Source organism: Nicotiana attenuata, chromosome 12, assembly GCF_001879085.1.
Source record: "Nicotiana attenuata strain UT chromosome 12, NIATTr2, whole genome shotgun sequence".
Taxonomy (NCBI): Eukaryota; Viridiplantae; Streptophyta; class Magnoliopsida; order Solanales; family Solanaceae; genus Nicotiana; species Nicotiana attenuata.
The window spans coordinates 38,100,544-38,122,608 of record NC_032000.1 but is presented as its reverse complement, the minus strand read 5'-3'; the positions used below and the strand labels follow the sequence as shown (position 1 = coordinate 38,122,608).

At 39.0% G+C, this 22,065-nt stretch overlaps 1 protein-coding gene across 3 annotated transcripts; it reads left to right on the top strand.

Moving 5' to 3' along the window:
- On the top strand, positions 8,824-14,718 carry LOC109235586. Of its 3 annotated transcripts, XM_019401752.1 has the most exons (7): positions 8,825-9,056; positions 9,245-9,648; positions 10,169-10,525; positions 11,158-11,544; positions 12,727-12,944; positions 13,459-13,644; positions 14,281-14,718. In XM_019401752.1, exons 1-7 carry the CDS (start codon positions 8,914-8,916, stop codon positions 14,284-14,286), a joined length of 1,701 nt encoding a protein of 566 aa, XP_019257297.1. In that variant the 5' UTR covers positions 8,825-8,913; the 3' UTR covers positions 14,287-14,718. The 3 variants fall into 3 exon arrangements, with proteins under 3 accessions (XP_019257299.1, XP_019257297.1, XP_019257296.1); XM_019401754.1 differs by lacking the exon at positions 14,281-14,718 and having other exon boundaries at positions 8,824-9,056; positions 12,727-12,948; positions 13,459-13,604; XM_019401751.1 differs by having other exon boundaries at positions 13,459-14,718.

Here is a 22,065-nt window from a genome sequence, read left to right as displayed (position 1 = left end):
GATGGCCCGAAGGAGGACCAACGAGAAGACAACTTTCATCACCCACCAAGGGACTTACTGCTACAAGGTAATGCCCTTCGGGCTCAAAAATGCAGGGGCTACGTACCAGAGACTGGTCACCAAAATGTTCAAAGAGCAGCTCGGTAAGACTATGGAAGTCTATATCGACGACATGCTGGTAAAGTCGACAAGAAAAGAGGACCACGTCGACCATCTGAAAGAAGCCTTCGAGATATTGAGAAGGTACGGGATGAAACTGAACCCCGAGAAATGCGCCTTCGGCGTGGCCTCAGGAAAATTCTTAGGGTTTCTCGTATCACAACGAGGTATCGAAGTCAATCCAGATCAGATCAAGGCGATAGACACAATACCTGAGATAGTGAACAGCAAAAAGCAGGTGCAAAAGCTGACGGGGCGAATAGCCGCCTTGTCTAGGTTCATCTCACGATCCTCTGACAGATGCCATAAGTTTTTCAATGTGCTGAGAAAGGACAATGGGTTACAGTGGAATGAGGAATGCGTCGAGGCCTTAAGAAAATTGAAAGCGTACCTATCTTCGCCGCCACTGCTGGCCAAAGCTAATCCAGGCGAGCCCCTGCTGGTATATTTGGCCGTATCCGAGGTCGGCGTCAGCGCAGTCCTAGTTCGTGAAAACGAAGGTACGCAATCTCCTATTTACTATATTAGCAAAACCTTAGTGGAGTTATCAGGCAGACTCGCCAGATGGGCCATAGAGCTCAGTGAGCACGATATCTCATATCATCCAAGAAACGCCATCAAGTCGCAAGTACTTGCCGACTTCATAGCCGACTTCAGCGCAGCGATACTACCAGAGGCAGAATTAGAGGCACGCTGTGCCCCCTCCAACGCCGACCTATGGACTCTTTACACTGATGGCGCCGCTAACGCCTCGGGATCGGGACTGGGACTCGTTCTCGAGGTCCCCACGGATGAAACAATTCGCCAGTCCATACGATGCCCCGAGATGACTAACAATGAAGCCCGAGTACGAGGCTGTTATTGCAGGTTTGAAACTAGCCATCAAGTATGGAGCTCGACGACTCGTTCTCCATTGCGACTCTCAACTCGTGGTGAACCAGGTCACCGGGACTTACCCAATCAAGGAGCAGAGGTTACAAAAATACTGGTCAGAAATTCACAGGTTAATAACCGAGTTCGACGAGTGCCGCTTCGAACAAGTTCTGAGAGCACGGAACGTTGAAGCAGACGGCCTAGCAAAATTGGTCGCAGCCACTAAAAACTTCAACAAAGAAAGCGTGGTCACCCTCCTCCATTCAGCCATTGATCACACTGAGGTACTCTCTTTAAATTTGACTTGGGACTGGCGCAACCAATTTGTATCCTATCTGCAGGATGGAACAGTCCCACTCGACAAAAAAGAAGCCAAGAAGCTCCGCGTACAGGCCGTCCGGTATTGCTTGATAAACCACGAGCTCTACAAAAGGACGTTTGGCGGACCCCTAGCCAAGTGTCTAGGGCCGCAACAAACGCGACCAGTGCTCGAAGAGGTACACGAAGGTCATTGCGGCGCCCATACAGGTAACCGCGCCCTCGTGCGCTACATAATACGAGCCGGCTATTATTGGCCCACTATGAAGAAAGACGCAGCGGAATATGTTCGCCGATGCAAACAATGCCAGTACGCCCCCATGATACACCAACCAGGAGAACCACTTCACTCAGTCACTTCCCCATGGCCCTTCATCAAATGGGGAATGGACATAGTCGGTCCCCTACCAGCGGGACGAGGAAAGGTACGATTTCTATTAGTTTTAACTGACTATTTTTCCAAGTGGGTTGAAGCAGGAGCGTACGCCCAAATACGCGAACAAGAAGTCATCGCCTTCATATGGAAGAATATCATCTGCCGTTTCGGCATCCCCAAGGAAATCAGCTGCGACAACGGACGACAATTCATCGGCCAAAAGACAACAGAATTCATCGACAAATGGCGTATCAAGCGGATACTATCCACGCCATATCCCCGCCGCCAACGGTTAAGCGGAGTCTTCCAATAAAACAATACTGAACATACTAAAGAAGAACTCGAGGAAGCCAAAGGGCTATGGCCCGAGCTACTACCGAAAGTGTTATGGGCACACCGAACCACGCCCAAATCCACCACAGGAGAAACACCGTACTCACTGGTCTACGGAACCGATGCGGTCATACCGGTCGAAGTCGGCGAACCAAGCTTAAGGTATTCACATACCAGCGGAGCAGAGAACGACGTAAACAGACTTCAAGACCTCGACGAGGCCGAGGAAAGAAGAGAAATGGCCCACATAAGAATGGTAGCTCAGAAACAACAAGTCGAAAGATACTACAACAAGAGAGCCAAAGTAAGACCACTCAAAGTGGGGGACTACGTCCTCAAAGCCAAAACATTGGCATCAAAGGACCCAACCGAAGGAAAACTGGGCAACAACTGGGACGGACCCTACAAAATCACAGCGGCAGCAAGTAGAGGAGCATTTCAATTAGAAACAATGGAAGGAAAAATGCTCCAAAACAATTGGAACGTCGCCCACCTCAAGTATTTCCATTTCTGAAAGGCGTCTCCCGAGTCGCACTCTTTTTCCCTTACCCGGGTTTTGTCCCAATTGGGTTTTCTCGGGGAGGTTTTTAACGCAGCGACAGAGGGGACACCTGGAGAGATTTGAGAAACAAGTTTATCATACCAGCCACTCCATACGTCCACCCGACTGGCATGACAAAGGGACTGGACTAGCGTGATCTCCAATGTATGAACGGCTACGACCATCTCCAATGTATGAACGGCTACGGCCATCTCCAATGTATGAACGGCTACGGCCATCTCCAATGTATGAACGGCTACGGCCATCTCCAATGTATGAACGACTACGGCCATCTCCAATGTATGAACGGCTACGGCCATCTCCAATGTATGAAAGACTACGGCCATCTCAACGTGTAAAAGGCTAAGGCCATAAATGATATTATGGCGAAGCCATCGATGCCGATAAGTCGACCCAGCTCGACTATGATGGCAAATAACTCGACGACAGTCGAAGTTACGTACATGTCTAAGGCCATCAACGGTATAATGGCTAAGGCCATCGACGTCGATAAGTCGACCCAGCTCGACTACAACGGCAAGTAACTCGACGACAGTCGAAGTTACGCACATGGCTAAGGCCATCAACGGTATAATGGCTAAGGCCATCGACGCCGATAAGTCGACCCAGCTCGACCATGACGGCAAATAACTCGACGACAGTCAAAGTTACGCACATGGGTAAGGCCATCAACGGTATAATGGCTAAGGCCATCGACGCCGATAAGTCGACCCAGCTCGACCATGACGGCAAATAACTCGACGACAGTCGAAGCTACGCACATGGCTAAGGCCATCAACGGTATAATGGCTAAGGCCATCGACGCCTATAAGTTGACCCAGCTCTACCACGACGGCAAGTAACTCGACGACAGTCGAAGTTACGCACATGGCTAAGGCCATCAACAGTATAATGGGTAAGGCCATCGACGCCAATAAGTCGACCCAGCTCGACCACGACGGCAAATAACTCGACGATAGTCGAAGCTACGCACATGGCTAAGGCCATCAACGGTATAATGGCTAAGGCCATCGACGTTGATAAGTCGACTCAGCTCGACCACGACGGCAAATAACTCAACGACAGTCGAAGCTACGCACATGGCTAAGGCCATCAACGGTATAATGGCTAAGGCCATCGACGTCGATAAGTCGACTACGATGGCAAATAACTCGATGACAGTCGAAGTTACGCACATGGCTAAGGCCATCAACGGTATAATGGCTAAGGCCATCGACGTCGATAAGTCGACTCAGCTCGACTACGATAGCAAATAACTCGACGACAGTCGAAGTTACGCACATGGCTAAGGCCATCAACGGTATAATGGCTAAGGCCATCGACGCCAATAAGTCGACCCAACTCGACTATGACAGCGAGTAACTCGACGATAGTCGAAGTTGCGCACACGGTTAAGGCCATCAACAATATTAAGGCCGAAAATAAAAGGTACCAAAAGAAAAGAATAACAGCAAAAGTATAACTTCCATTATCATCCAAAAATACATGTACAAAAGGACCCATTTACGTCTCCAAATACAGCAATACAAAATGAATACAAGTCCTAAGAGGCTTTGCCATTCTGTTCACCGCCCCCCGTCGGACCGCCATCTCGTCCGCCGCCATCCTCGGCCTGATAGGCCGTAGAGATCCAAGAGCCGGATTCTAGACGGCTGACGTCTTCGGAGTTATAACCCGCCCGGTCTGGGGAATCAGAACTATACCCACAAGTTTCACGGGCGACACGGGCTATGCGTCGTTGCTCCTGAACCTGCCTCAGTAGCTCGACCCGCAGCTAAGAACTCCTCGAATACGACTAATCTGGCCTCGGCGTACACCCACATATCATGCGCCTCACGATGCGCATCCTCATCAGGCCTTGGTGCAGCAGTCCGCTTAAGGACTTCAATATCAGCCGCCTTGGCATCGAGTTCGGTGGTCAAAGCGGCAACCTTGATCCGCAAATCAGCAGCTTCCGCCGCTACCCCACGGCCAACCTCCAACTCTTCTTCCTTAGACTGGAGAAGAGTCTCCAGCTCAATGTTCCGAGCCAGGGCGGTCATCAGATGCTCGTCGATCTGCTCCAGCTCGGCCACCCTCCATTTCAGTTGGGCCTCAGACTGCTCCAGACCCTCACGGAAAACCCAAAATTCCGGGTCCTGCTTGAGTAGGTCCGCCAGCGCCTGATGCTTGACGTGGCACCGCCGATATTTCTTTACAACCTTGTTAAAGGTGGCTGCCTTCCTTTGCGCTCGCCGCCCCCTCTCTATCTCCAAGATGAGAGTCTAAAGAAGAAGAAAAGGAGGAAAGGCAAGTCAGTATGCATCAAAATTTACTTTACGGTACATGAAGAAAATCATAAAATACCTGCAAGGCCGCGCCGGCAACCCTCCGGGATAGTTCCCCGTCGCTAACCCCTTTTAACATTTCACGCTCAGCGGCCGCACATAGCAGGGTCATATCCGCTGCGGCCTACTCGCTGTGTTGCAACAGGTTATACCCTCCTAGGATCAGAATTCGGCGGTTGGATCTACCTGTCGTCATCCCCATACGGGCCGAACCCCGCGTTAACACATCTGCATCCGCCTGGGCGGCCTCAGGGCCCACCCTCTCGGTATCATCGCCCGCTTCTCCAATGGTAGCCGACGAGCCGCTCTCCGGAATGCGTGTTGGGTTGGCGTCGAGAACCGCCCCCCCCCCCCGGGGAGCCGACCTCCCGGAACGGATGGCATCTGCCATAAAAACTGGCCTTGACTCCCGACGGGGCTCGCTCGCCCCCTCGTCTTCTGCGGCTATCCCCTTGCCGGTTATCAACCGACGTCTTTCCCTTTTTGGCGGCTCCTCGCTCTCAGAAGTCTCCTCCACAGCCCGTGGGGATGGCATTGAAGGAATCGCTCCCCTCGTGGACGCCGCCACGGGCAGCGGTTGAGGAACCTCCGCAGCGCCATCACTGGGCGAACCACAGGGTATGTATCCGTCTTCAGAATCAGTCCCCGCCCCAGGTAAGGTGACGATGTTCTTTTTTCTTCTTCTTAGGGGCGCTCCGACCTGCCAACGCGAATAAGTCAGGTAACAAGAACGTAGGGAACTCCCAAACCATAGCCAAAGAATTACTTGACGGGCCGTACTGTTGAAGAAATGCAGCCCAGGTACGGCATTCCTCCGCATAAGGTATTATTCTTTCCACCCATGATTTAATGTCATCAATGAACTGGGGTGGAGAAGCCCTCGCTGCGAATAAAAAAAAAGGGGGAGAAAAGCAAAGAAATCACAATGGTCGTATGGTCAAAAGCGCAAGCAGTCCTGAATTCTACGAGCAGAAATACTTACGTTCTGGATTCCATCTTTCCGGGAACCCTTCGGGATTCGACACCAGGTGCTCCATCCTGATGTAGAAATATTTACGCCAAAAGCAGCGGTTGGGCTTATCATCGGCTTTAACAACCAAGCCCCTTGTGCCACGACCTTTTAACTGCAGCATGGTACCCCTCAGGTAACCAGGGCTGAATAACTGTAAGAGGCGGTGGACCGAGACGCTGCACTCAGCCCTGGCCGCATAAGTGGTCATAATACGGCATACCTTCAAGGTGTAAGGAGTGAGCTGGGCCGGACACACACTATAAAAACGGCAAAGCTCCTCCATCAGAGGGTAGATTGGAAGATTGTAACCGATCAAGAATGGGTACTCGTAGAATGTGCAATATCCAGGCCGGTGCACATTGGCATATCCGTTCCGGCCAGAACCATTTCCACGTGGTCTGGAATATGGTGCGTCTCTCGCAGATCATCTTAATAGGATTGTAATAAAACGATGTGCTCCCAAGGAAGGTCTGGGCTTTTAGTTGGAAAATCCCTGCGGACATGCATCTCCTTCGGAAGGACGTTGTCTACGCTGAGAGGAACAAGGGCCTTCTCCGCCTTTTTCCCTTCACCGCCGGAAGACGACAGAACCCTAGACGTGGCAATATCTTTGGCCCTTTTACTACTCTGTCCACGTTTTGTCATAATTATACTGCGTAAGAAACGAAGCACTGACGATAGGAAGTGTGGTTTCAACAGAAGTGGGAGAGTCCCTCACGAAATAACGGTTACAGGAAAGAAAGGCAAAGGAGTATATCAGAAAATGCTTTCCGAAGGCTTGAAAGTGGAATCAAATCGAACCTCTCTCCTACTTATAGGGATAAGTTGCGCAGGAATCGAAAAGTCATGATTCAAAACGTGCACGGGAAACCAAAATGTCACATTATCCTCTTAACCGCCTCGGGGGCAAATATAATAATGACGCATACAGGCGATGATGTCATTCCAAAAAGGAAGCCACGCGTTAGTGGCTCTATAACGTCATATATTTCACCTCATTCATATTGCCGCCCCTGGTCGAGGTCAAATTCTCCTAAGCCGAGGTTCGCATTTCCGCCCATCGAAGACGCCCACCGAGTGCGTCTCCAACGAGCGGAGGGACTAACTGTATGGGGTCAAATTTGATCGTCAGCATCCCTACGCCAGAGGGTATGCCCAGTGAGTGTACGCCGACTAACGTAGCGGGTACGACTCGGACGCGGGGACAAAAGCGATATCGTTTAGGACTCAGTGTCTTCACTAGGGAGACGTTACCTGCTTTTGTAACTTTTTTATTCTTTCGAGGAAGGTCTCTTATTATATAAAGGAGACCTTCACATTGTAAAAGGGGATTCTGATCTAATACAACTCTCTCATTTTCTCTCTTTCTCTCTCTATCTCTACCTCAAACGAACATATCTTGATAAGTTCATATTATCACTTTGCAATACTAGATCTACAACAATAATATCATCTTTGCATCTCTAGGTTTATTATATTTGATTACGATTTACCCTTTTCTTACTTTTGATTGTTTTCTAGCTTACAAAGTATATTGCTAACTTTTGTGCCGTTTATTACAAATGAATTAAGAACGGCCATGTCATCGCGGAATCAAACAAGTACCTACCTAATCATAATTAGAATCCATAATTTTTATTTAAATTTTCATGTTTTAAAGTGTTTAGCATTTTTTTAGTCTGCCAGCAGCCAAGTATTCTAACATTTCTTTTGTAAAGAGCAAGTCAGATGGTCTTTTAGGTGCGTGTGGCTTGGTCTGGTCTCTTCTTTTTATTTTTGTTTTTATTGTGTTTTATTATTATGTTGGGATGGCTCATTGCTATTTTTTCATCTGTCAAATTTCTACTTTTAATTATTAAATATGAGCCAAAAAACAAGCCTCGTGTATTTCTATGCAGAAAAAAATATGTCATGTAAAGCTGCCTACCTTAAAGATTTTCTTGGAAGATAGTCAAGACGTCGCCTATTTAATTCTCCATCATCCAATTTACAGAATCTTAGTAGCTTTTCTTCTCTTGTTTTTTCAAAAGAAAAAAAAAGAAATAAATAAATAAACTATAGGTTCATCTTAACGCAGCTTTCTAATAAGGTATGCTACTAAAAGAAATATGTGATACAGGATATCATATAAAACTGTTCTGTTCATAATATGTGGAGCTAATTACCTAAAAAAATAAGACAGAACAACCTGTTATATAAGTTTTCATGAATAGCGTAAAAATTTCTTACACTGCCTAATATAAATAAGTTAAATTCCAAAAAATAGGCAATAACTTAGAGGTGTCAAATGGACGGTTGGACTTATTTTGGACAAGTTAAAATGGCTTGAGTCAATAAATGAGCGAGTCAACGAAAGTCATTTGGGATGAGATGGATTCATAGTCCAACCCGTCCAACTCTGATCAAGCATTAATTAATATATGTTGTTTTCTTATGAATTCTTCAGTTATCAAATAAGATTTTTTTATTATGGTCATATATAACATAATAATCAAAAATGAATTATCTTTAAGATATTTTAGAAAAGTTGCCCAACTTTAAATAGGTTGAGATGGACTGAGTTCAACAAATGAACGGCATATTGGACTGAATTACCGTCCCGGTAATCAGATCAAAATATTGGAAAATTGTGATGATGAGCTACTTTTCTTTTGTATTTTGGTAGGGAAAATGTTGTATGCAATATTTGATAAAGTGGTGTACATATTACAATCACCTAAATAAAGTTAATTACGCGTATTTGACACCCAAAGAAAAACATCAGAGTCTTAAACATAAGGATATTTAAGTAAACTCCATAAGAAAAGCAATAGACCAGCTTGACAAACAAAGAATTTTAAAAAGCAATTAAAGTTTACACCTTTTTATTTAGTGCTACTTTGCTTTGCTTTGTGCAAAATCCATAAAGATTCAAAAACCTTAGTAGCTTCAACCATATAGAAGAAGAAAAAAAATGCAATGTTCAGAAGAAACAATTGCTAGTTTGTTCTACAATTTCTCTAGCTCTTTTCTTCTTTTCTTACTCTTCTCCTACTTTACTTCCATTTTACTTGCTAAATTCTTCTATTTCCTTGGTGGAAATCCATTTTTTTGGAGGTATTTCTCATTTTTCCTTTCCTCCTCATGTTTTAATTAGTCAGTTCGGTACACAAAGCATCATGTGTTCACGTAGGATTCGGAGAAGACAGCCTACCCTGATGCAAACATCAGTGGCTGATTCCACGGCTCGAAAAGAGTTTTGGTTTACATTTTGACTAAAAAAAATTGCGTTTTTATTTTTGTAGGAATCAAGATGGATATGAATTTGCTGAATTTTCTGATGATGAAGAAATGGAGGAAGAAAATGAATATTACCATAATAATGCTCATCAATCAGTGGAGGAAAATCATTTTGTAGCAGACATAAGTTGTGGATCTCAAGAAAATGATCAATTTCTTGATTTTGAGAAAGAAACAGAGGAAACTTGTAGTATTACTGAAGAAGAGTCTATTTATAGCTCAGTGGATTCAGAATCTATTCATACTGATGATGAAGTGGAAGTTAAAGAAAAGATTCCAAGAAGAGATGATGATTCTGATTCTTGTTGTTATTCTGAAATCACCCAAGTTGGCCCCACCTCATCTCTTCCCAAGGACTTGAATACAAATAATGGACTAGACTCGATCGATAACAACATCAATAATCATGGTACTGAATCTTATAAACCTTAATAAACTTGTTATCTACCCGACATTGTTTGTGTTTTGATTTTTCTACTATCTTATTGTTGTTATTGTTTTTTTGACTTTTACACTACTGTTGTGATTTTGCATACTTGCTTTGAGTCGAGGGTCTATCAGAAATAGTGGCCGACACAAAATTTGAAGGTCGCGGATGCATTTTTGGATTCAGCCAAAACTATTTTGTATATAGGTGCCCACTACTATTTTCTAAAGATATATACATGGAATTTTTGTTGATTTTACAGGTGCTAGTGACCCCTCTATGTATAGAATAGGTCCGCTTTTGATCGGAAATAATATTTCTACTACAAGGTAGAAAGGCTACATATTTACTACCCTCCTCATGAGACCCCGTTTATGAGATTACATTAGGGTTTATTGTTGTTGTTTTAGTTAATAAGACTTGTTATGTTAGTAATGATGAATATTTCAAGCTTCTTGGCTAATTAAGGCATATTATTTTCTTGATTATGTTGATGTTACAGGAAACTGTTACAAGGATATCAATAAAGACAAGAAAGTGATGGAAAATAATTTGTGTCAAGAGGAAAATATATTTGTTAATGCACCAATAATATCAAAGGTAGAGAGCAAGAAACTGTTGCAATTACAAGAAAAGGAAGAAGAACATGAAATATTTGGAGATTCTTGTACTGTTGGTTCTACTTCAAAGAGCTCCACTGAATGGAGAAGCTCCATTAAAGACTCAACAACTGAAGATCCATTTTCTTCTTCTTCAAGGAGAAGTTGCCCTAAATGGGAGTCTTATACAATCTTCCAAAAATATGATGAGGAAATGTTGTTTTTTGATAGAATGAGTGCCCAAAAGCTACATGAAACAGGTATTTTTCTGGCTTTCATCACTTTCTGAATTAATTTCTCGTATGGTCACTGAACTTAACCTAATTATGAAACTACTTTTTGTCGCGTGAAAATAACTAATTTATAGTGTAAATTCGTTAAAAAAATACAAATGACAGGAAAATATCAAAATTTTGCCGCCGAATTATGACATGTCACTCACCATGGAAAGACAAATTAAAGGGTTGGATTTGATAATTTTATAGAGATGAACGACTTCTATACAGCAATCGTTCTTCTTTTTGGTATCATTTAAATGATCTTTTTCAATTGCGTTACGTTTAAAATATGTAGGCAATTTGTACTGAAATTTTTTCCATCTTTTAATTTATCAATGTGGAATTTAAAAAATGACAAAGTGCTGATGTGGCGCATGACATGTCATAATCCCGGACTAACCAATTAACCTTCTAGTTATTTAATTTTGTAGTTTAATTTTGAACAATTCACACATAGTATAGTTACTTTAATAAAAAAAATAATTTTGTGACTTTATCGTTATAGTGAATAATGTTCAGAAATTATATATGAAATTAACTCTCATTTTCTTTTATTTACCATAGTTTCTTTTTTCTTTTTTTGACTAATATTGAAGTAACCAACTCATTTTCAGAATCTTTAAGATCAATTCAAGCATGTCCAAGATCAATATCAGATAGGATTGTTCACAAGTTGTCAACAAGGAACAAGAAATCCTCAGATTATCGACACCATAATAATCCATTTCAAGAACTGGAGGCAGCTTATGTAGCTCAGGTATGCTTAGCATGGGAAGCTCTGAGTTGGAACTACAAATATTTCCAACGTATAAGAGCTTCACGTAATAAGGAATCATCAGACCCAGGTTGTCCTGCTTATGTTGCTCAGCAATTTCAACAATTTCAAGTTCTTTTACAAAGATATGTTGAGAATGAACCCTATGAACATGGGAGGAGACCAGAGATTTATGCTAAGATGAGAGGCTTTGCTCCTAAGTTGCTTCAAGTCCCAGAATATCGAGGTAATTAATTAATATGTTTTATATGTTCTTGAGTTTTAATTAATTACTCCCTCCGTCACATATTATCAGTCGTGGTTACTAAAAATAATTGTCTCAAATTATTTGTCACTTTAGAAATTCTTACCCTTAGTACTCCCTCCGGTCCAAAATAAGTGATTTTTTTGCCGTTTTCACACAGATTAAGAAATCCACCTTTTAACATTAATTAGCAATGAAATTGACCATATTAACCTTTACTATCTCTTCACATAAACACTCCTAACACATACTCCAACACTGTTTACTCCAAGGGCAATGTAGGAAAACATAATTAATTCATTCTTGAAATCTGAAAAAATTATCACTTATTTTGGACCACAAAGAAAAGGCCAAAAAATCACTTATTTTGGATCGGAGGGGGTAATAATTATCCTTGATGAGTACAAAAACCTCAATTTTGAATAACTTTGTTCAAATACCAATGAAGAAAGATTAAATATTAAGACATGAGTAAGGGTAAAATATTCAAAATTCCATTCTAATTAATTCTTTTAAGGAGTATGTATAAGAAAATCATGACAGATAATTAATATGAGATGGAGGGAGTATACGAAATTCCATCTCGAATATTATGGTCAACCTGACTGCGAGTTTGAGTCACCAATGAAGTATATATATATACGGCTACCTGCTCTTTTTTCAGGTTTCCCATTTATCATGAGTAGTTACCTATTGTTACTAATCTGATACTGTAAAAGGATTTTACATTCTAATCGGTATCTAGAATTTAAACTCGTTTATAATTATAGAATGAAATGGAACCACATATTAACTTTTCACTTTTACTGTAAAAGAATTTTACATTGTGTAGTGTAGGAATTTTGAAAAGGACGTGTGACCTTTGGATATTTTGATGACTAGGAAAGTCCCCACACAAGGATGTACCATGGTATTTTGACCAAATTTACCTTTTGTTAAAGATTGATGACCTGGTGCTTTATTAAAATTAGCATTCATGAGAATATAAGTTTAGGCTATAATTATTTGGTTTCTAAAGTTGAATTAGAGAAATAATCTATTGGTTATTCCTATATATGAGATGGAATATACACTGTGAATCCTTAATTAGATATTTCTTAATAGATCCTGTCAACAATCTCGAGATATAATCATATTCCTTACTTTATTTAATATTTTGATTAGATTCGGAGGAGGATAAAGGTGAAGAAGATTATTGTTCAAGAATATCTTCAGATTCATTTCTCCAGATAATGAAAGAAGCAATCAGAACATTTATGAATTTTCTCAAGGCAGACAAGGAGAATCGTTGCCAAATATTAATGGCAGCTTTCTTTAAAAGAAAAAGAAGAGGTTCAGCTGATGCAACTCTCCTCCTCTTATTAAAGAAAATCAACAAAAAGGCAAGTATGAAACACTATTTTTTGCCATAATTTTTCTTTTCTCACATAGCTATCTTTTAATTTCACAACTATGTATACTCAAGTTTAAATTAAGAAATTCTTTCAATATAAATAACTTTTTACACTATATATGAGGTTAGCCAAAAGATACTAAAATAAATTAGTGAGCTTTATAATCTTGAACATAAGATATCATACTTGCTACAACAGGTAAAGATAACCTGATATAAAATTATATTACATCGACAATATATATAATATTGAAATTTATTTATACATTATAAATACTGTCATATCTGATAATGTAAAAAAAAAATTACACTGCTAGTTTAGTTTTATAGGTTTCAACAATCATTTACCATGTTTTGCAGGTTAAATAATGCATACTTGTTATCATGTTACCAAAAGTTGACTTTTAAGACTTTGCATGTAAAATCTTTTTACACTATCAATATATAAAAGTTAAACCCAGCATATATAATAAGTATTAATTGTTGAAAAATTTATTGCGCAGAAAAAATCAAAGGTGAAAGATCTACAACGATCAGGGAAATGCATGAGGAATAAAAGAAGGCTAAGAGAAGAGGAAGAGATGGAGATATTAATGTCTTTAATAGACCTAAAATTAGTGTCAAGGGTATTGAGAATGAGTGAAGTGAATGAGGAACAGTTGCATTGGTGCGAAGACAAGATAAGCAAAGTAAGAATTTCTGATAGGAAATTACAAAGAGATTCTTCACCACTTTTCTTTCCAGCACACTGATAATTAAGTACCCCACCAGCCACTAAGTTCATTTTACTTTAATGACTAGATCATGAATGTGCATGCAATTCATGAATATGAATATCCTCAATATTCCTTTGCCTACACATAGCTTTCTGTAAATACTACCACAAAAGGACAAAAAAAGAAAGAAGGGTGGCCCAGGAATAAAAGTAGTCTATGTCACGGTTTCGAGCCGGGCCAAAATTACCTTATTACGTACAATAAAACCTTGTTATCTGATCCTTCCTTAATTTCCGCTCATAAATAAATATCCTCAATATTCTTTCGCCTAGACATAGCTTCCTGTAAATACTACCACAAAAGGACAAAAAAAAAGGGTGGCCCAGAAATAAAAGCAATATGGGTCACATATCCGAGCAGTGAAAATAACTTCATGCAAAAATGTAGGATAAGACTGCGTACAATAGTCTCTTGTAATCTGGCTCTTCCCGAATCTTATACATAACGGAAGTTAAGTGCACCGGGCTACCACATGGGAGCTTTGGAAAACTATGAAAGAGGGAGTTAAAGGGATAGATGACTGATTGTTTTGGTGAAATATTTTGACAGTACTGAATAAGGAAAAAGAGAGAAAAGCAAAGGGCAAAAAGGAAAGTGGATGAAGATAGAGATAAGGGTACGTAGCTTTAATTTACTACTACTACTACTACTTTTTAGAGCTTTTAAATAAGGGTTTATCTGAGTTGATTCAAAAGGCAAATTAAAGCAGCGGACCATGCAATGGAATTAAAAAGAAGGTGGAGCGTATGAAAGGGATAAGATCTTGATTTGATTTTGGTCCCACTATTTTGTTTTAGAAATTAATTAAAGGGTAGACAACTAAACAAATAAACAATAAGAGATTTATATTTATAGAGCAATTAGTATATGTTTTGATTTTGTATTCAAGTATTTTGTAGTTTAATTAGCTATGAGTCTATGATCAGGAAAAAATGTACACTTTCAAATACTTGGACACATAATTGATGGAATAATATTTAGTCAACAGATATACGTGTTAATATTCTACTTTTTCTTTTCCATTGCCATGCAATATTATTGTAGACTTTCTTTTTTAAGAACTTTCTTCTTTTAATTTTATTTTTTTGTTTCCTCCAGAGTGGTTGTATTTTAATTTGGGGTCATATGGGTGAGTTGACCAAATTAAATTGAACAAATTACAATATGTCGAGTTGATAAACTATGTCATCATTTAATTCATCTAAAGTTTATTAGCTATAGAATTGAGTTGCTAAAAGGATAACCCATATCTAAGGAACAAATCATTAGCTAAGAAGCCACAATTCAAACCACAATTAATACACGAGTTCGATCGAATTTCAATAGTTCAACAAGTTTGTATTTTCTAGTTAGACATTCCTTACTTCCTATAAACCATTTGAAAAAAATAAAACAGAAAGTATTATATCCTTTTTGGAAACCAATTACACTTTTTTGTATACTTTTTGACTAAATGATTTGGACTAATAATGTAACTTAAATTTACCCATGCTTTTGATTGGTTCATTTGGTTTACATTTAGGGTATGTGAGAAAAACCACCAGGAAATTGGTATTGGTATAATTATTAGGGTAGTAATTACACAGTTGTATAATTACGACGATCTGTTTGTTTGTCATATTGTAATTATAAGTTTACTATTTGGTTGCACAAGTGTAATTACATAGTTAGATTAAATTTAAATTAAGTAATTATCAAAGCAACTTTATAATTACATAGTGTAATTACCACCGATTCTTATCCCCTTTGAGAATTGGAGATAAGAGTGTACTGTGGGCCGGGCCCAGCCGGAAACCGGCCCGAGACCGCAGGCCAAACGGGCCAAACGGGCCGGTCTCAAATGGTGCATTAAGCCCGTAGCGGGCCGGTCCTACCCAAATAGCCCACGAGCCCGGGACCGCTAAGCTTGGGACCGGCAGGCGGGCCTGGGCCGATTCAACCGGGCCTAACGGGCCTCAACGGCTATTTTTTTAAAATTTTTTTTTTTAAAAAATGACCAACGGTCAGATTTTTAAAATCTAGCCGTTGGCCATCAAATTCTAACCGTTTGGGAGTTTAAAAAATAGCCATTTGGCCCCCAAACTTTATTTTAACCCCAAACTTTATATAATTACACTTTTTCCCAATTCTCAACTATAAATACCCCCTCATTCTTTTATTTTTACTCACAAATTCATCAATCTCTGTCAATCTCTCTCAATCTATATCTAATTTTCTTCTATAATTGCTTGCTTTATTATTGCAATTTCGTGAAAAATTGTGAAGTTGGTGAATTGAAGTATTCAAGTCTTCAACGATTTTCAATTTTCAAGAAGTTGTTCGTCAATTCGGTAAACTCGTTCCAACTCTTAAGTTTTAAGAATATAGTTTTGTTTGTTTTAGTTTGTATAATTATAATTAATATGGCCTTTTCTTTGAAAAAAATATTTGTTGGTAAGGAAAAATCTAAAATTGGTGAATCTAGTCGCCAAGCTATTACCCTTCCCCCGGCTCCCCGACCCAGACCTGTTACCCGTCCTCCTCCACCTATTATTCTTGATAGTGATAACCCTTGTTTTCAATTTTCCGATAGTGAATTTTGCCATGATGTTGCACCAGGTCAACAATTAAATGAAGAAGTTATGAATGCTCTTTATCCTAATGAAACTATCTTTGAAAATGATGAGAAAAATGATGATGTAGATGAAACCCAACCGGATTTAGATGATACACCTACTAGTCCTGCTAATAACCCAACTGATGCCCCGCCCGACCCACCTGTAGAAACCCTTACTTTTAATAGACAACCTTCTAAACGCCCCGAAACATCACTTGTTTGGAACTTTTTTACTCAATTAAGAGAACAAAATAAGGCTAAGTGTAAAACTTGTGGGGGTTTGCTGGCGCATAAATTTACTGGAGACCGTAGCGGTACGGGTAGTTTGACTCACATAAAGACACACCCTAGAGATAAAGTTAGATTTTTACAAATGAAAGTGCAGCTAGAGGGGACAAGTGTAGATACTACGGTTAATCCTAGTACAGGTTCAAATCTAGTTTAACCTGGAATTAACACTGTGACCGGTGGCATTTTATATTACGATCCAAATAAAGATCGTGAAGAATTAGCAAAAATGGTTACTGTTATGTGCTTACCCTATAGTTTTCCTTCTAACCCTCACTTTGTGCATTATATTAGAAGAGTTTTTAATCCTACTTATAAAGGTTGGCCTCGCGCAACCGTAAAGAGCGATATTTATAAATATAAACATGAATATGAACAATATTTGCGGTATTTATTTACTCATATAGATTGTCGGATTGCTATTACCACTAATATTGGTAGAAGTGGTAACGACTGTGATTATCTTACTGTAACTACTCATTGGATTGATGAAGAATGGAAAATGCAAAAACGCATTATTGCTTATAGAATAGTTAATTCACGTCACACAGGTAAGTTTATTGCTAACACAGTTGCAGATATTTGTAGATATTTTTGCATTAGAGATAAAATAATGTCAATTTCTATGGATAATGCTTCTAGTAACACTAATGTTATAGGCTTACTTATAACTACACTAAATCCTGCATTTAGTAATTGTTTCCATGTTAGATGTATTTGTCATATTTACCATTTAATCGTCGGTGATGGTATGAGAATTTTAAATTTAGAAATTGAAAAGGTTAAAATGGCTCTTAATTGGCTTTTTTATTCAAACCGTAGAAGTAGACTTAGAGAGTATTTTAAAAAATGTGATGAATTTGGCCTTAGAGAAAGAAAGGTTCCTAAAGCTTGTCCGACTAGATGGAATTATATGTACGAAAGTTTAGTTGTTACAAGAAATTGCCTTAGATAAAAAAAAATTAAAAAAAAATAGCCCGGAACGAAAAAGCCCGTTAGGCCCGTGGGTCCGACCCATTTAGCCCGGGACCATGTGGGCTTAGGACCGCCGTGGGCCAATTCCACCCATTGGGACCGTGAAGCCCGGGACCGTTTGGCCCGGGACCGCCAAAGCCCGGCCCGCCTAAGCCCAGGCCTGTTTGGCACGGCCCGTTTAGGCCCGTTTGGCCCGGGCCCGGACCACAATACAGCCTTAATTGGAGAGTGTAATTACACCCCTCCAATTACAGCTAATTCCATGCTGACTAAATAATTACTTGGTCAAACAAATATGTTAAACTGTATAATTACACCCAATTACACCCAAATTCATTTCCAAGGTGGCTTTCCAAACAGGCTCTTATTTTAGTCCTTGAATGAATCACTTTCTCAGCCTCTTAAAATTTGGATGAATTGAACGAGTTGCACATTTAAAGATCAAATTTAACACACAAAGTATATGGACCTTCTCTAGTCCTACTAAGTGGCATTTGTTTCAGGAAAAAAAGGGGAGAAATTCAAAAATAGCCAGATTTACCACTGGTCGTTGAAAAATAGCCAAATTTCAAAAGTCATCGAAATTTAGCCACTTTAAATCTGAGCGAAAACACTGTTCAAAATCCGGAAAAATACGCCCGCAAATTTTACGGGAGTTCCAGCATAAGTATGCTTGAACTCCCGTAAATTTTACGGGAGTTCCAGGATAACTATGCTGGAACTCCCGCAAATTTTACGGGAGTTCCAGCAAGTATAATTGTCCAGTATAATATACTGGAGTTTGGAGCACTGGTGCTCCAGTCTCCCGCAAATTTTACAGGAGTTAGCAAAGTATACCGGTCCAGCATAATATGCTGGAGTTCGTACACAAATGCACCAGAACTCCCGTATATTATACTGGACCGGTCCCTGTTGCAGCAAAATAGTGGCTATTTTTTATTGACTTGATAAACGCTGGCTATTTTTCATTGACCAGTGTGAAAACTGGCTATACCATGATATTTTAACGAAAAAAAGACACAAAGAGCTTGCGGTCGAAATTATTAATATTCGGAACTGTAAAAGTATATAAAATTTGTATATTTTTTATGAACCATACAGAAATGTATATATACAAAAAAAATAATTTTCGACTATAAGTTTAAGAGCGGCTTTACAGTATCATTTTTTCGGGAAAAAACCCAGGTAAATTTTCAGTTGTACAAAAAGTTGAAGAACACTTTTAGATCATTTTTTTAATTTTGCAAGAATATTGATAAACTTTCTCTAATGGTAATTGGTTTTAAGGGTTGATTTGAACAGCCCTATTCCCCTGAAAGGACCGATTCTGTGGTCTCTTTTCTTGGCTGTTTCGATTACAAAGCCAATCCTATGTATTGGGTTTCTCTACCGTTTTGGGTTCTTGTGACGGCCCAGTAACCCATAAGCAAAATTAAATTTGGGCCAGCCTGGTCTGAAAACGCATTTTTCGGGGTCATTAAAAATTGTGTGGGGTAGCCATTTTTTAAAGTGGTATTTACTTTTTATCCAGTATTTTTAATGCTTAGCAATAGTAGCCTCTAGTCTATTAAAATTAATATGAAAAGACTGTTTACCCTTTCTTCTATCACTTTCATGTGTTATGGAGAAGAACTTGCCGCCGATAACGGTTTCCGATGAGCAAACTCCTCCGTTCTCTACTTTTCCGTTTTCCATTCCGTTTGTTACTCTACTCTATAATTGTTTAATTCGGGAATTGATAATCGCAATAGTACTAGTAGTAAAATGATCAGAATTCGAAATGAGAAATACTGCAACTAGTTGCCGTTGAGTCTGGTCTTTTCTTCTTGTTTTCACCATTTATTTGCAGAAGCTGGTTTTATCCAATTCCCTATAATTTTTACCCATTGTCAGCAGGGAATTAGTTAATTCTGCAGGTTGATAAATCAAGAGGACAACAACTTTGTCTCCAATATGAATTGAGATGGTTTCTTGAGATAGAGATGACTTATCACTTTGCAGTGTATCACAAAAATTGAAAAGTTTCAATCAGAAATACCGACAAGAAAATATCCTGTCAATTCTCCATTTTTGTTTTCATGCAACTCTGAAAGTTCCGTTGATATTTCTATCGTATATACTCCATAACATAGGTTAACACTTTAATTAATAAAGATATAGATAGCAAGAGTTATGAAAGAGACTGAAAGATTTAAGGAAGCTGACGACGTGGCGGGTACTGCATTTTTACTGAGCGTCAAAAGTTAAGGACACTTGATCTTGAACTTAGACTAACAAGCTCAAAAGTTAAGGACAATAGGTCCTGAAGTCCTGAACTTAGACTAACAAGCTCAAAAGTTAAGGACAATAGGTCCTGAACTTACAGTTACAAGCTCAAAAGTTAAGGACAATAGGTCCTGAAATTAGGCTAAGAAGCCCAAAAGTTAAGGACAATAGGTCCTGAACTTAGACTTACAAGTTCAAAAGTTAAGGACAAGTAGTCCTTAACTTAGAGTTACAAGCACAGAAATTAAGGAAAGGTGGTCCTGAACATCGAGTTTCAAGTTCAAAAATTAAGGACATGTAGTCCTGAACTTAGAGTTACAAGTTCAAAAGTTAAGGACATGTAGTCCTGAAGTCCTGAACTTAGAGTTACAAGTTCAAAAGTTAAGGACACTTGGTCCTGAAATTTATGAGCAGAAGGGGTGTTTTCGTCCGGGCAGGTAAAGTTTATTAAAGCAGTGGCTAAAGACTAAAGACATTTTAAACAGTGGCTTAAAAGTAAATACATGTGTTATTAGTGGCTAACCGTGCACTTCGTTGACAGTAAAAATAGGGACTTTTACCTAGTTATACTATAATAGAAACTTATTTACCAATGTTCTCTATGTTTTGTAGTTTTTAATAAGTATCTAGGTTTTCTTACAATTGTGCAGATTGCTCCTTAAAAGGCTCCCACCCCATTATTAGTGCTTTCAATTAAGGGATTCAATTATATCCTTTCCTTTTTTTCCCCTCTCCTCTTCTCTTTTTTTACAACAAAATTCCTTAATCTACGCCCAGAATCTCCATCTTCCCTCTTCCCACTATTGCCAACAATTTTATATTATTAAATCATCAATTGCATCGTTCTTTTGCTGGGAGACCGAACAACACTAAAAATGAAGAAATATTCAGGAATTGTATGATAAATGTATCATAATTGTATTTAAATTGTATCTGGTACATCAATACGTAAAATGTAATTGTATCATACTTGTATCACAATTATATATAACTTGTAGATGGTACATTAATATCCAAAATAATACCTGATACAATACTAATAAATTAATATATAATCATCATATATTTGTGATACAAAATGTGAAATTCGTCACGATCTCACAACTGCTCATAATTCAAATACAAATTTGATACAATCCTGAAAAAATTCTTACACAATTCTGATAAAATTATGATACAACTTAAAAGCGACTCTAAACTTAAACTGGTACAATATCGTATTATACTTGTATTAGTATTGTATCATGTATTGTTTTAGGTACAAATTGTGATACAATTCTAAATTATGATATAACTTTGATCTTATCTTTTTCAAGTTTCAATTTAAAATATCCACCTAGAACCAACTCTAAACTTAATTATAATACAATATTGTATTTTAATAGTATTAGTATCGTATCAATTGTCTTAGGTACTGATGTATCAAATACAACTCAGATACAATCATGATACCTTGATCATGCAATCGTATACAATTCCGAAACTTCATCTTCCTCGAGTTTCATTATGAAATTCAACCTAAAACCAACTTTAATGTAGTGTGAAGCTTACCCACAACTTGATTGTAGAGAAAATCTTCGAATTTCTTCTGTATTGTATAAATAAGAAAGAGATTTTGGACGATTAAAGAGAGAAATCATATATCAACAGCTTTGGAAGAGGAAAGAATCTGCAATTTTGGGGGGATAACAGTGGAAGAGAAGTGAGTAAGCGAGATTTTTGGGTTAGAAAGATTATGGGTATCAACGGATTTCTTACCTTGGGTAAGTACAAAGAGAGGTGATGATTTTGGGGTTCAGTGAGTTTCTTACGGTGATGATTTTGGGTAAGTACAAAGAGAGGTGATGATTTTGGGTAAGTACAAAGACAGATATAGTTTTCCATGGAAAAAGGAAGAGTATCTTAAATGTAGGCGATTATGTGTAACTGATACCCAATATTTAAGGTATGTTTCATTTCCTCCTTTTTATGGTATTGTATAAAACTAGTAAATATAGGTATATAAAGTAATTAATAAGGAACCTAAGTAAAGGTAGTAAATAGGTTTCTATTATAGTATAGCTAGGTAAAAATCCCGTAAAAATAGTACGGGCTAGCCAGTTTTCGGACTTGTCATTCAAAAATAGCCATCGTTTGCAAAGTCATTAAAAAATAGTCACTATTTTGCTGCAACACGGAAAGTTCCAGCATAATATACTGGAGATCGGTGC

Coding starts and splice junctions, on each gene's coding strand:
- LOC109235586 (XM_019401751.1), top strand. CDS start 8,914: ATGCAATGTTCAGAAGAAACAATTGCTAGTTTGTTCTACAATTTCTCT. Junction 11,545..12,726: donor TCAAGTCCCAGAATATCGAG/GTAATTAATTAA, acceptor TATTTTGATTAG/ATTCGGAGGAGGATAAAGGT. Junction 12,945..13,458: donor TAAAGAAAATCAACAAAAAG/GCAAGTATGAAA, acceptor TTTATTGCGCAG/AAAAAATCAAAGGTGAAAGA.